This window comes from Electrophorus electricus, chromosome 16, assembly GCF_013358815.1.
Source record: "Electrophorus electricus isolate fEleEle1 chromosome 16, fEleEle1.pri, whole genome shotgun sequence".
Lineage (NCBI taxonomy): Eukaryota > Metazoa > Chordata > Actinopteri > Gymnotiformes > Gymnotidae > Electrophorus > Electrophorus electricus.
In genome coordinates this window covers 17,317,675-17,333,131 of record NC_049550.1, presented here as the reverse complement: position 1 = coordinate 17,333,131, position 15,457 = coordinate 17,317,675, and the positions used below count along the sequence as shown (strand labels likewise).

The following is a 15,457-nucleotide window of genomic DNA, read 5'->3' as shown; positions in this document are numbered from 1 at the left end:
AGCACGCTGCTCACACACCTGCCTGCGATAAGAAGTCAGTCAGTCTGAGATGTGTGGGCGTTTGTACGTCAAAAGCAGGAGAGACTCCTCGTAAGGCAACGCTTTTGCGCCCGTCGTTATATAGGCTACTTAGAATAATATTATGCACTCTAAAGGGTCAGATCAAACACACACACACAGAAACTGAATTCTTGAACTTAATTTTTGCATATTGATTCTGTTTCTGTCTTGCGCTTTTCGATATGAGACTGTTCGTTCCACGCGACTGACATACGACCCGACCCCTGGGGATACACACAGCACGCGCGAGCACATCAAATCTGCAATCATTAACACAGCTAATACATACACCTGTCGATCAGCGCGTGCATTACAGCGTGTCCAGCGGCATTGGAGTGTGACAAACACCACTCAAGATGATGAATGCGATGATCGAAGACAAAAGCAGAGACACTCCGCCGCATCAAACCGACTCAGGTGAGCAAAAAAAGGTACTACATTTAAACAGACTCGCAACTGTTTCGACAGTTTATATAGAGTGTTTATTGTACCCTTATGGGGGGGGGGGAGTTACTCCTCGTAACATTACTGGTTTTCTTGCATGTACGTGTAAGACAGAAGAGAATATATACTGACTGACAAAATATGTCTGTAGACCCATATTTCTAAATTTTGCCTGCAGTCGTACTCGGAGTAAATCACACCTGTCTGTACGAGCCTGTTTAATTGTTCATTTAGTCAAATGGTAAACCTATTGTCAAAAAAGCAACTAGGCTATTTCAGACTGATTCATATCATTCGTAACATTCACACTCTACCCAACAGTCAGACAGAACCGGTGGCTAGAGTCATCTTTCATTAATGACCCATAGTCTTCAAAAACTATAGCTTTGAATAAAATAACACGTTCAGATAAACATACCTAAACTGTAACACTAACATGAGTTACATTTCGTAATTAATAATAAAACACTCCACAAACTGTTACACAATAGTTTCATGGAGACAAATGGACGAACATTAATTAGAATTTGAGTTAGTCGTCCATATAGCTGTCTCATGCCTCCATTAGAAAATCTTTATTAAAAAAAAAAAAAAAAAAAAAAAAAAAAAAGGACGCATCCTCTAAGAAAATCACAGGTGACATGTTTTGCTTCGCTCTCGTTATAACGCACATGTTCATTGTTCTCGAGCACCACATGACAATATTGTTACACTCACACACCGCTTTACTGGTGTCACCAAGCCGCGCTATACAAATGAAACCGTGTTACGGTCTTGAGAAGTGAGTCCTAGGCGAGTCATCTCGACCTGTCACGGGAGGCATTCGGGGTACAGATGCTGAAGCTAGCGAGATGCAGACTAAGCGCGCGCCTTGCCCCGATCGGTCCGTCGCGACCCTCAGCGACACCCCACCGCCCACTGTATGCATCCAAACGGGCGACAGTCTGATAGAAGGTCCGGAATCCTACGGGCAGAGTCAAATCCTCAAATATCAGATGCCGAAAGTCAATTTCAAACTTGTCGGAACGTTATCCAGTGCCGTTAAATGAGACAGACTAACTGAACAGCCATTCAGATATGTAAAACTTGAAATGATCCGTTACGGTTTTGTACACGCGGTAGAGACACGAGCGACGGGGTGCCGAAGCAACGTTGGTCGACTCGAGCACAAAAAAACAAACAAACGAACGAACTATGAGCGCGTGTAAATGATGATAGCCAACAAAGAGGGCGTCCACTGCGCAACTCTCGCTGTCCGACGTAGGTGCACGTCTGAGCTTCGCCGTAATAGTTAATTCCCGTACTGGGGTGGTCGCTATAACGCGGGCAAGTGAGCTCGCAAACTCAGGGATGAATTTCACATGCAGTTGCCGCCTCCTGATTGGTTCGACCACGTTCAGACGCATCCATGCGAAATCCCCCACAGACCCTAAAAGGTGGGATTTATTTCGTCTTAACAGCTTCATGTAGCGGCCAGTGTCCAGGTTATTTTTCTAAGTGTTTCCATCTGGTTGGTCATTGTGGTGCTGGAGAATCACATTACTGCCTGAACTCATCTCTATCTCCCTGCCCTTTAGCTGTCTGTGCCTTTTCTTTTGTAGGTACAGTACTGCGCGGCTGTTTCTGTTCCTGGACAGGGAAACACCTTTCAGCCTTGTTTTCCTTTTCCTCACTGTCTCAGGGGAACATGCGGTCCCGAGGCTACCTCTGCTGAACAGCCTGGAACTGGGACGTCCCACATATGATCTCTACGAACAAGATCCAAACCTGACTTCAGCAGAGAGAGCTGCAAAAAAAACTCTCTCTCTCCAGCTAGAGAAAGTTCGAGCAGACATGATCAGATTCTCCAGTTAGAGTACCCCGGTCTGTCTAGCTCTGTCTACCTTCTCTCTCATTCTCTCTCTGTTCACCTCATTTTTAAACTCTTCTATTTACACTCCATCATAACCTTTCCCCCTTGTCATCCAGTCTCTTTCCATCTTTCTCTTTACCCATCATTCACTCACTCTCTCTCCCAGTCCATCATTGCTTTACAATCCCCGTGACCTTTTTTCAAAAGCACTTCTCTATCTGACTCTTATCTTGCATTCAGCCCAGAGAAACAGCTATTCATGGTGTGTGTTTGAGACCCACCTCAGTCACTGGAAGTACATTAGAGATAACGTCCACTTCTATCATACACCCAGGACGACCTGCGTCAGCATAATCATCTAGCTTTCAGTGTCTGCCACTGAGGTGCAGACGACACAGAAGATGAAAACATCCATAGGTGGAAAGATCGAGTTTGCCATGACATGTTGAATGCAGAAAGAAAAAAAGTGAAGTATTTTTTTCCTCTGTCTCTTTCTCTCTCACCATCACAAATGCACACACACAATTTCTGTCCCACTTGGACTTGTTACTTGGTATGCTTGTTAATTCCATTTGAAATTGCAAATGACAAAAAAATCGGAGGCAGTGGAGCAGTAGTGTGCCAGCCCACAGAAGAAGCAGAGAAACAAACAAGGCAATTACTGCAATTCACACTAGACCACTCCTCCATGTTAAACACACGCAGGCATATGCATACATGCACGCGCACACTTACTTCACCCTGTGTTGTGCAGATATATTGTGTTAAACACACACACACAAACGTTATCATGCATTTGTAGTCATTCTTATGGAAATGTATTTCTTCAATACATTCTCAGATTATATAGATGGTGAAAATTACAGTATATCAAAAGGTTATTCCTTCCAAATCTACAAAAACTACTGCATGTCAAATAAGATAATGCATTTATAAACAGAAGGAAAATATATACAATATAATTATATAATTTTCTAAACTATATATGCAGGAAAGGCAAGACAGTTAAAAAAGAGTAAGGAAAAAAACCAGCCGCTCTGTGTGGCTTTGATATCCTACGGCTAAAAGAGGAACTTGGCAGATGTGTTTAGTTTACTGTCTCTGTGACTGCTTGCTTTGCCCAAGAGCCTCATGCACAGGCGTGTGCGTGTGCATGCACACACAGTTTTATTTGTACATAACCATAAAACCCACATTTCTTTTCGTACACAGTTGTATAGCCACCTTGGTCATTAATGGTTGTACTGTATAAATAAACTGTGAAAAGAGAGTGTTGAACACAACAGTACTAAGACTTAGAACAGGAGGACGACGAGTTACTGAGAGACTTAACATTGCAGATGGAGAGCGAGAGCGTGCTTGGGGGAGGGGGGGGGACCAATGGCTTCCTTTGAGGATAGTCTCTGGTACCAATATTGACCAGCATGCTTGAGACAGCATAGACGTCAAACTTGACCGCTCTGATGACATCAACACAAAACGCCACGGACACTTCTTATCAGCAAGGCAAATGACCAACATCTGTGCACCTGATTGCTAAAGCTCATAACAAGCAAGCAGAGGGAGTCACAATAGACAGCTGTGCGCACACACACAAATAAAATGCAATGACACATTCTGTAAACAGCCCACAGAAGGCCTGAGACATAACAGGCCTGTGTTCAATTTTAATGTATGATGATTGTGCAATAAATGATCTGAATTCAAATAAAATATACGTAAAGCTACTATTCATGTAAAAGCAACAAGATTCATGGTTTCAATTTAAAATCAGGTTGTGTTACAGCCACAACATAGGAATACATAAAAGATGTTAGAAATAAAGTCCATACGTTTTATTGCTGCGATATTTCTAAGAGGTCTCCCTAAGTTCTGTGACATTGGTCATCACATTCTCTGGTCATTCACGCCATTTCATCACCTCACATTATTTTTAAATGATCACTATGATCACTCTTTAGACCCAACTCCCTAACACACATGAACATTGACATGCAGGCACACACACATGCCGACACACCTGACTTAGAGGAAAAGAGTCCGTTGCTATTTATCTGCACTAGACCATGGTTCTGAACCAGACCATCGGCTCACGCTAACGACTGTGCCTTCAATCAGAATGCGTTATAATTTCGATGCGGCACAGGTCAGCGTGAGACACATGGCAGGTCGCTGTGGCTGAGAGGAGAGCAACACGTCTCCCACGGTTATGGCTGCGGGAAGCCCCTGAGCGGTAGAGAAACTGACTGCCTCGCTTTGCCGGCTGGGCACTTACCTTTTAGTGTACAACTGCGCAGCAAAGACCCAGCAGTTAGAGAGAGAGAGCGAAAGAGAAAGAAAGAAAGTGTTTGTGTATGGGAAAGCCCGCTGCCTTCCCCGCGCTGACAGGTAAATTACCGTTCTGCCTCCCCCTGCAGATGGTGCTTTAGTGTCTCACGAATGAATTAATGAATAACCTGACTAAAGGCTGCACATGCGAGTCCACAATACATTTTAGTTTACCGCCAGCACTGCCAAAGAAGCAGAGGCAGAGCAGTGCCCCCCCACACGCGTGCGTCTGGAGTCAGGGGAAGTGCGGAAGAGTTCACGGTGTTCACAGCTGAGGATGTGAGGGGACGATAGATTTACTGCAGGCTCCTGCAGTGAAGTCTGGGGTTGGGATTGGGACTAGGATCATCCATTGTGGCAGAACGTGTGTATGGGTGCGTTACTGCAGGGCGACCCCCCGGCAACGGAAGTCCTGTCACTATGCAAATGACTCCTAATAGCAAAAGAACTTGTGCACAGGGCTGAAAGGTCATAAATGAATAAAATACATATTCAGTTCTATTTGGCCACAGCTCAGTGATCATCTACTCCACTACGCTGCTTGTCAATTATTGGTGGGTGTGTGCGTAAATGTATTGTACCTGTTCATCAATCCCTTACACCAAGTTAAGAATCCGTTATGTGGTTAAGAGTCAATAGGTGAGGCCATATGAGGAGAATATGCATAGCCAGAGAGCCAAGGTCACAACACCAGCCCGAAGTTTTAATATGCTTATCAGCAGGACTGCTGTCGGTGCGTGAGTTATGTGCTTAGCTTAGTGACCCTCCCTGCATTATGAGGCATTGATGTGCTGCTTGTTTATCAGTATGGCTGTATGTACACCACATCACATCATTCAACCCAGCCACGGAGACAGCAGGAAAAGTGAGAGAGCCAGAGAGAGAAAAAAAAAAGAACGAGAGATTCTGCATTACACATCACCCTTATGTCACAAAACAGTGAATTTACTTTTGTCTATCCTCACAAATGTAAAACATTTTAGAGATTAGAGAAACAAGAGAAATGGAGAGAGGTTAGGAAAAGGGGCGAGGTGTGCCCGGGAAGAAGAGTGGGGGGTGCAGAAAGGAAGGCAGCAGTCTAAGTGCTCTCCTCTCGCTTCTTCTCAGAGAGCAAAAAGGCCAGGGCAGCTTCAGCTCTCATAAAAGCCTTTTAAACATCTCCCCTGCAAGAACATGGGGCCAGCCGAGCCGCAAGGCACGGGCTCCCAGCATGGTGTGGCACGCCACTACCACCAGGTGCCACTCTGCAGACGCCAGCTGCTGCCCTGGAGTTTTTAGGAAGGTGTTCGTTAACGAAAGGAAAATAAGATGCGGAACTCTCATTTATAGACAAGGTGGGAATTTAGAAGCCATTCTGTTTAAGTGACCTTTAAAGTGTAAATGGATTTACTCTGGAAGTTCAGTTTAGAAACCCCCAAAGCACAGAGCTACTGTCTTACTCAGTTAGAAGGTGCTGAATCCACGATCTACCAATAATTACAAGGTAAACAAAGTAATTATAGCCGAAAAGCATATTTCTTTATGCTTTCGGAAATTTACGTCTGCAGTAAGAGCTCCGACCATGAAGACAACAAACACTACTTTCTTTATCTTAAGAGCAAACCAAATGGCGTGATCATTTTGCTCTAAAAGTGCGTTGCTTGAGTTTTGTGATTTACACCAGACAATTTATTTTACAGAACCGCCGGACGCACTTTCAGATTTTAAACGGGAACTATAATCACCAGTGTGTTCACTGTAGCACTTATTTCGCTCACCATTTAGTGGCACCTGATTACAACCGGTCTGTTCGAGCATGACCCTCTCGCGCTGAAGTACACGCGCGCTCGGGGTCCTTTGCAGCTTACATGCCTCGTCTTATAACACTTCCAGGGTAATCTTGGACACGTTTTCTTGAACAAAACATTTGAACGAGCGCGTAAAGATGAATGAAAAATACACCTGTTAATGAATTCGTCGCTTGCAGTGCAAATGGCGGCGTTGTAAAGTGGGAGTATTCCTTCGCCAGATCTATGACAAGCATTCTCACAGAAGCGCGCAAAAGAGCTCCCTCATAAACTGTATAAAATAGTGCGCGTAAGATCGAAAAGGACGTTTGCGTAAAGCTTGCCATCTGGAACGAATTCCCCGTATTAAGCTATGCGCCCCGTCTTAGTCTTTAATAATAGGGTTAAGATAAATGCAATACGCTAGCCTGAACTGACGTTCGAAAAATATTCATAGGTTAACTACTGAGCAGCCTATTACATATAACGAACACTTTCATAAAATGTCTGGGGGGAGCGTGAAGTCTATTAAAGGCTTCTGTTTGCTGTGCTGAAAACCCATTCGACTCGTGAAAGCAGTCCCTTTGATCACGAACTGATACGTTGCATCAGGTGTGCTAGCAAAAGAATAACCACAAACCCATGCAGCGCCAATGCAATATGGAGAAAGACAGACCAAAGTGCACGTTCCACAAACCGGCCAAATCTGTGCCTTTACAATGACGTTTCAGAAAGCTCACTGCCTGGGTTGAATTAGGTCGCATACAGGCCTTCACGACGCTCCCCGTCAGCTCCGAGGACTTCGACGAGACCACCTCCAGGTGAGAGCCCTACTGGTTAATTAAACGAAATTCACTTAACGCTCGGTCCCCTCACGTATCCTGGATAAATGGAAATCAAGTGCGTTTGCTCTTTCGCGTAGTCGTTGCCTGACATCTTGTGGTGGCTATTGTAATAAAATCTCCACAAATACACGCCCCCCCCCCCCAAAAAAAAATATTTTTTTTTTTAAATAAATAAAATAAATAAATAAATAAATTTTAAAAAGCGTTATATGTGTGCGTGATTTTTGTTGTTGTTGTTAACTGAATTGTGTGCTCCAACATATATACGTGGTTTCTTTGCTGTGAGTTGACTAAATGCTTCCCCTTTACCGCCGGTTGGTACGACCATCCGATTAATTGGAGTCTGAAAGCGCGCCCCCGCTCCCGGTGTTGGTCCAATAGCCCCGTCAAAGAAGCTGAAAGACAAACGGAGTTCTGAAAATGGAGAGAGACCAGCAGGTGAGCAACACAAAGCCTGTTTGTTTTCGTGTTGACTTCTGCCGCGCGGTGCAGGCTTAACCAAGTTGGCGACTGAGGCACACGCTTGCTTGTTCACAATGCGTGTAGCATACAGTCATTCCAAGACGTTTAGCTTGAAGACGACATGTTATAACGCTTAGGAGTTGGGCCTATTTTAAATTTTACTCCAACCCAGATTAGCGGTGAGTTTTGGGGCTGGTAGAGGGAAGGGAAGCCTGTGAAGCACGTGGAGGAGACGCGAGTAAGACTCGCTCAGTTTTGCAGTAATCTTGCTGGTTTATTCGCTACTCTTGGAGTATTGTAGACAGTTTATACATGAACTGTAGAAACATCCAAAACTCATTACACGTTACTAGAGGACGTTACTTTGTCCAGTAATGTCCGTCATGTACAGCATAAAACAAAACCTCCTCTGCCTGGCATACATGTAAACGTAATCTAAAGAGACTACACACATTACTGACGTTACAATATCTGTTCACGCATTAATTACACATTTATATGCTTGAAAGCTGCACCGACAACCCCCCCCCCCCCCACCCCTTTATATTTTGTTCTAACAATATATAAGGGGGTTAGCTGTGAAATGAGCGTGCACTGTCTTTCAATTGATCATTTTATCTGAATTTCATCATCTGAATGATGTAATCCCACCGCACCCCCAGGTTTTGAGCGCACAGAGACGGAGGTCTTTTGAAGACTGGCTTGAGACAACATCCATCACCTTGACACAGGTTAATGGTCAACGAAAATATGGCGGTCCTCCTACGGGTATGTGGAATTGAATGTCTGACCTGCTGCGGGTCATGCATTAGCAGCCGCCTGCAAACTAACCATGCCTTTTCAATTAACGCCTGGCCCTCGGCTATTGGCTTTCAGAGACGTTTCAGAGAACGTGAATAAGAATCGCATATGGAGAGGGCTGAGACGAATCAGACATTTTCTTTGTGATTAAGGCTCCAAGCAAACTTAATGGAAGCCCATAGAAAGTATTACCATGTGTGAAAAATCATTTATCAGTGCTGTGACTCTTTGACTGTGCCTCTAGTTCAGGGTAATTAGACAGCACTTAACAATGGCCAAAAGGTCCAGGTTTACCACCAGTTATAGTAACTGGTCAGCAAACTGCATCCCTGAGCGTTGTTCTATCACTTGAGACGATTATGTTCCATGTGCCTTAGCTAGAGACTCAGAGGCTGAAGTTATAATGTAAATAAACTGAAAGCTTTTCTGTCCGTCCCCTTAAGTGCTCTTGGTTTAAGAGTCTTAAATGCCGACGCTGGAGGGCTTTGGTGTTGTCTGAGCGCTGGCAGAGTGAAGGCAGTTCTGCAGATAATGAGGAACTTGCTTTGAGAACATGCAGCCCTCTGCAGCATTTTGAGTCCATGGGATGGGAGGTTGGATGTGCACTTCTGTTGAAGTTTTGTTTTTTAAGTGCTTATTCTTTGGAAGGTGTTTGTTAGTTGTGTTCAGTTTTGGATAAATTTGTTATAGTTTATACTGTTATATTTTAAGTTTGTTATATTGGTATGCTTGTGTTTGTTAAATGACTCCACTGTTCGTTCATGTGAAGAGATTTGTTTGAAAGGTTGAAGGGATGTGGGTGAAAATAGAAGGCAAATGGTGTTTACAGTTCAGTCTTTTGGTTCAGAGCCTTTTGCTAGATGTAGTGGTGTTATAATAAATTTACTCTTGCATCTCAAAATCAATACTGTACATGGTTGTATTTGTGCTGAAGGTGATGAGCCTATCACAGCACAGCAGGTGTGTTCCTGTTTGAGGAGGTGGTTAAGCAGAGGTAACCAATGCTTCTGCATGCCGCCTTTACGCAGTTTGCACTTTCAGTTGCTCTTTGGAGATACACACATTTTGTTGGGCACCGTAATGTAGCCATAAGACTTTCTCATTGCTGAAACCTCGAGAACAATTTAGCAATTGGCTGTGTGTCACACACATTTGAGAATAGTTTCAGCGAGTTGTCACTAATTGGTTTTATTATGTTTTGTGTGATTTGTTGTACAACCAATGGTAAAGTGTTAACATGTTTGAAGGAGAAGACTTCCATTAGGCTAGGGATGGAATGTGTACCAGTGTTCCTATTAAATGTGTTTTACTGGATGAGGCAGGTTTTCCAGTGAAACTCGTTATTCTAAGCTGTGGCTCGGCTGCGTGTGAACAGGAAGTCTCATTAAATGGAGTTACGTTTTAATGCCTGAGATTAATCAAACCGGGACGAAAGGTTGCGATGTCTCCTCACTGGTCACATCCACATCGCTGCTGGGTTCTCATCATTGTTTTATTTCATGTTAACTCCAATATGTGTTGTTTGGTCATGGAAATTGTTTAAGGGCAAAAATTGCAGAAATCAGCCCTGGAATACGTTGTTTTTTCCAAGACGCATGGCCCTTTGGACATGCAGTTCTTCTTTTGTCGTCTGCCGTGTTTTGGCTGCAGCTGCTGTATAAAACGCTTTCACCTGCACAGCAGACGTTGATGTGATTAAGTAACACAGACTTGCTACATCAGCGTGTGTCTCTTAAATGAAAGTGTTTTTGATGTATTATTTAAGGGTTAATTTGCCCCAGAGTACTCAGTTAAAAACAGATCAGTCTGACATCACATCCTTTCTGCTAGAACAGATAGGTGATATATTGTACTACAAGATGAATTATAATGTTTGTATTGTCAAACGGCCCTGTGTTTTCCACACGTCTGGCAGATAAAAAGCACAAGATTCTAGTTGTGGCATAAGAGTTTGTCTAATATGAGACTTTGAACTTCTTTTCCTTATCCCCCTCCCCTCCTACCCTTCTCTCTCTCTTTCTCCCCTCCTACCCTACTCTCTCTCTATCTCTCTATCTATCTATCTATCTATCTATCTATCTATCTATCTATCTATCTATCTATCTATCTATCTATCTATCTATCTATCTATCTATCTATCTATCTATCTATCTATCTATCTATCTATCTATCTATCTATCCTGTTTGTTCCGCCGCTCTACCAGGCTGGATAGGTCCTGCTCCCGGCCCAGGCTGCGAGGTCTTCATCTGCTGTATCCCACGGAACATGTTCGAGGACTGCCTGATCCCGCTTTTCCAGATCGTGGCGCCGCTGTACGAGTTCCGCCTGATGATGAACATCAGTGGGCAGAACCGTGGCTTCGCCTACGCCAAGTACGGGCGTACCATGGACGCCGAGGCCGCCATCCGGGCCCTGCACCTGCACCCACTGCAAGGCGGCGTGCGCCTCGTCGTCAGGCTGAGCACAGAAAAGAGACAGCTGTGTCTGGGGGAGCTGCCAGCCGGCGTGAGTGAGGAAGCGCTGCTCAACATGCTGCGCGTGGTGTCGGACGGGGTCACAGGGGTCATCGTGAGGGAGGCCGGGCCCAGGGGCAGGGCAGCCTCTGCCCTGGTGCTCTACTCTTCACACTACACCGCTTCCATGGCCCTGAAGGTGCTGGTGCAAGGTACGCAGAGGGGTGCAGGTGTGGTCGTGGCTAGCAGCTGGGGGCGGGATTAGCCGCATGGGCATGGTTAGTTTTTCCCAATTCCGATACACACTACTTTATTAGTCTTCCCACAACTATGGTCAAGTTGCATGGCACTCAGACACTTTCTGTGTTCAGATGATAATGAAGCATATAAAAGATGAGAGATTTTGAAAGGTTTACTAATGCTGCATTTAAGATTATCATATTTTTTGTCTTATTAAGGAGAGATGGAGATAATATTCGTATGGTTTACTAAGGTGATGTGGAGATTATATCAGTATGGTTTGCTAAAGGGAGATTGGGTTTATAATATTACTGTGGGTTTGCTAAGGTGACAGTAGAGCTTGTAGTATCAGTATGGTTTGCTAAGGCCAGAGAGGATCTTGTAGTAGTGAGCACACAGAACCCTCTATGGTGACACAGACTTGCGTCCAGGCTCATAAGTGATGTCAGCTAGTTCATTACTACACTGAGCAACTAGAGAAACTGGTGAGAAGTTCACGGAAGCAAGTCCCAGAAAGTATGCTTCTTAAATGTACTTCAAAACTGTATTTAAAAAAAAAAAAAAGGTTTTAACTTTTTGGTTCCAAGCTTGCTCCTGGTTCAGATCCCAGACTACAGCTGTGTCAAACCCTCCAGAGCACTAAACAAGCCCTGCGTAAGGTGTTGGAGGCTTTACGGCGGCTTCTGGTTCGGCTCGTCACACTGCGCTGTGAAGAACGGGGTACCTGCAGAGTACGTCACGCTGAGCAGATCTTCGCCTGATGAGTCTAATTTATGATGATCTAATTTTTGATAATTGGATGAAAATAAAGAATGCGACTGTGCCATATCATGACACAACAGTGGTGGTGAAAATAATTAAGGCCTTGCAAAGAGCAATCAAAATCTCAACATAGCTCACTGACTAGCAGAACAGGATGGTGGGAATGATTCAGATTCAAATTCTTTTTCTTTTTATACCTAATCTCATGAGGGAATTCATTACAGCTATGTGAACATGCAACTATAGATCTTATTTGATTAAAATACAGTAACTACAAATGCATATAGTTGCTTGTATTTTCTGTTGCTTTAGCACAGTGTCCTTATGGGTTACATACATTCCACTGTCCAAAAGTGAAGGCACTTTTAATTCTAAGAGTTAACAAAAGTGGTAAAATTCTAAAAATGAATATTAAACAGCCAAAACCAGGGAGGAGTGTCCCAAGAGCAGGAAGGGAGCACACACTTGGCTACATTCCCTGCTTCAGAACACCTGTTTGAATTCTTGAATGGACTGATGATTAGTTTATGGATTGAATCAGACGTGTTTGAGCAACTCATCACACACAGACGTAAATTGCAGTTGGAGAGTATGTGTCCGTGTGCGGGATTAAAGACAAGTGCTGTTCTGATTTAACATACAGAAGTGTCCCATGGGCAGGTGTGGGCGCCCCTGCGTCTTCTTAGCTACGTTTGCATTGGCATTAGATCTGGTGTGATCTGGGAAACGGCCCCCAGCTGTAGCAATCAGCATGGGTCTGACGATAGTAAAATGTCAGCCCTTGTTTCGCATCAGATACTCGCTGACTTCCCGATGAGCCAACGTATGCATCTCAGGCAGGTGCAGTAGCTAGTTCATGCCAATGTGGGCACTTTCCCACATGCCGTGATGTTGACATGTGCCACTGATTTTGAGGAGCGCAGTGACTGCGTTGGCATAAATTGTATCTGAACGGTGCTCCTGTTTAGGAGTTGATGCACCAGATTCAGGTGAGGTTATTGCTCGGAAAACGAGGCTTCCTTGTAGGTGGGATGTGTGTTCCTTGCTGGGAAGGGATCAGTAGGGCAAACGCTGGGATTACAGGGAAGTCTGCAGGAAGAGTGCATTCTTCTCCAATCTGTTATCCTCCACGTCATGAGACAGGTTAGTTTTACCTTACTGATGATGTGGTGTTGCAACAGTAATCCTGCTCAGTACGAGAGGAACCACAGGTTCAGACATTTGGTGCGTGTGGGATTATGACTGAATGCCTCCAAATCAGAATCCTCCCTATGCGTAACAATACCGCAACACTTTGGTTGGTCCTCCACGTCCCCCGTTTTTGAAAGGTAGTAAAACTGGTGTTGAAGCTCTATAAAATGGGAGTGTTGCTGTACTGAGTTTTGACCTGCTTTCAAGTTACAGGAGAGAAATATCTCAATTTCTTCCTTCAGGGTCCTTTTGTAACAGAAACTATAATGAGAACCAGGTTCGTACATTATTTTCTACATTCTCTACGTTCTTTTCACCTTCTCCTCAGCCTTCAAGAAGCAGTTTGGCATCTTCATCACTGTCCATTGGTTGTCCGGCAGCTCCAAGCCCAGACATTACGAGCGTGAAGAAGTTGGTGCCCTCGCCTATCCAGGTCCTACACCTGTCGGCCAGGCTCTTCTCACACCCACGTGCTTCCAGTCGGTGAGGGCAGCCTCCCACGACCCCCACCCACAGCACTTCTCGCGGTCGTGCAATGCTGTGGGCTGCCTGCGTCGGGTGTGTGAGCTGTATGGGTTCGGCGTGCCACTCTACGACGTGCGCTATCACACCAACACCAATGGCTTTCTCTGCGTCACCTACAGCGTGCTGGTACCAGGGTTACCCAAACCGTTCTGCGGTGCTGCCAAAGTTTTCCCCTGCCCCAGCACCAACACCATGAAGGATGAGGCCCACCACATCGCTGCCAAACAGGTCCTCAAGGCCATGGGTCATGCCTAGAGTTACTGCTGTTACTTCTCAGTTTAAATAAGCTTGGTTCATTTTGTTGTTTGAATTTTCATATTTACTGATGTTTTATGTTATATTTTTTCTTAAGTTGTATAATGTTTTAATTATCCAGTAAGAGTTTACAGTTTGTAAAGGCTTTTTGTGGTTTTTGCATGTAGATGAGTTCACAATTTTGACTGTGTTGCACATTAAAAAAGAAAGTTGTTGGATACATTTCTCCCTCTTTTCCCTACAGATATTAAAAATGTTCTCATTGACTGAGGGGGGGGGGGTTACACCTGTCAAAGCGTAATGCAGGTGTCCTAATGTGAGCTCGGGCAGGACAGAAACCTCCCATGGAGCAGAACAGCAAAAGCCCGTTTGATTTTCATTTTCAGTAGGTATACAGACTGTGAAAGTGGGGCTTCACAATCCTTCTGGCTTTTTGGGTTTTAAGCAGGAAGTGTCAGAAAATTTACCACAGGGATAACTGGCTTGTGGCGGCCAAGCGTTCATGGCGACGTCACTTTTTGATCCTTCGATGTCAGCTCTTCCCATCATTGTGAAGCAGAATTCACCAAGCGTTGGATTGTTCACTCACTAACGGAACGTGAGCTGGGTTTAGACTGTCATGAGACAGGTTAGTTTTACCCTACTGATGTGTTGGTTCAGACATTTGGTGCGTGTGCTTGGCTGAGGAGCCACTGGTGCGAAGCTACCAACTGGGATTATGAATGACTGCCTCCAAATCAAAATCCTCCCTATACGTAACAATACCGCAGCACTTTGGTTGGTCTGAATTAGGCAGGGACTCCCTTTTGGGGGACCCCAGTGAGCAAAGACGCATGTGAACGGACCAGGGATTCAGCTGCAAGGGGGCTGCACTCTCTGGTCGCTGCAAAGCATGTTTGTGGAGAACCTGGTGCTAAATGACCTTTAAATGACCTGATTCTGGGCCAGGTTCTTGTGAGTGGCAGAGCAGCTACGCTGCTGCGATCCATTGAAAATTAGCCCTTGATCCAAGATAAGAGGTTTAGCCCGAGGAGGGGGGCTTAAGTGTGGTCCCTAAAGGGTGCGCTGCATTCCTGGAGGTCTGGAGCTCCGGAATGTAGAGTGGGACAGGGTGAGGAGGGTGTCCAGGTGAGTATGTGGTATGCTGGGCATGAGTGATGGAGTGTAGTGCCCCAGAGGTGTGGCTGTTCCATAAAGGGAAATGGTGTGTAGTCTGTCTGGGAGAGGATGCAGATTGGTGGGCATGAGTGATGGAGTGCAGTGCCCTGGAGGTATGGATGTTCCATAAGGGGAAATGATGTGGGAGTGTGCCCAGGTGAGGATGCACTTAGTCGAAGCTTTCTCTCTCCTCCTGCCGTATACTCCCCAACTCATTGCAGGGCCGACGCAGAGCATGTGGCCGCACGTTTGCTTGCAGCGTCCAGTATTAGTATATCCTATACTCACAAACCCCATTCAAACGCCCAGCACAG

The 15,457-nt window shown here is 44.9% G+C and overlaps 1 protein-coding gene across 1 annotated transcript; it reads left to right on the top strand.

Moving 5' to 3' along the window:
* Positions 1-5,857: 5,857 nt before the first annotated feature.
* LOC118242669 (dead end protein 1-like) lies at positions 5,858-13,985 on the top strand. Its single transcript, XM_035534730.1, has 4 exons — positions 5,858-5,920; positions 8,420-8,525; positions 10,763-11,224; positions 13,534-13,985. The coding sequence occupies exons 1-4, from the start codon at positions 5,858-5,860 to the stop codon at positions 13,983-13,985; spliced, it is 1,083 nt and encodes a 360-aa protein (XP_035390623.1).
* The last annotated feature ends 1,472 nt before the right edge of the window (positions 13,986-15,457 follow it).

Excerpts from the sequence above, each read along its gene's own strand:
- LOC118242669 (XM_035534730.1), top strand. The coding sequence starts at position 5,858 with ATGGGGCCAGCCGAGCCGCAAGGCACGGGCTCCCAGCATGGTGTGGCA. Across the intron at positions 5,921-8,419 it reads TGGCACGCCACTACCACCAG|GTTTTGAGCGCACAGAGACG; the intron begins GTGCCACTCTGC and ends CCGCACCCCCAG. Across the intron at positions 8,526-10,762 it reads ATATGGCGGTCCTCCTACGG|GCTGGATAGGTCCTGCTCCC; the intron begins GTATGTGGAATT and ends CCGCTCTACCAG.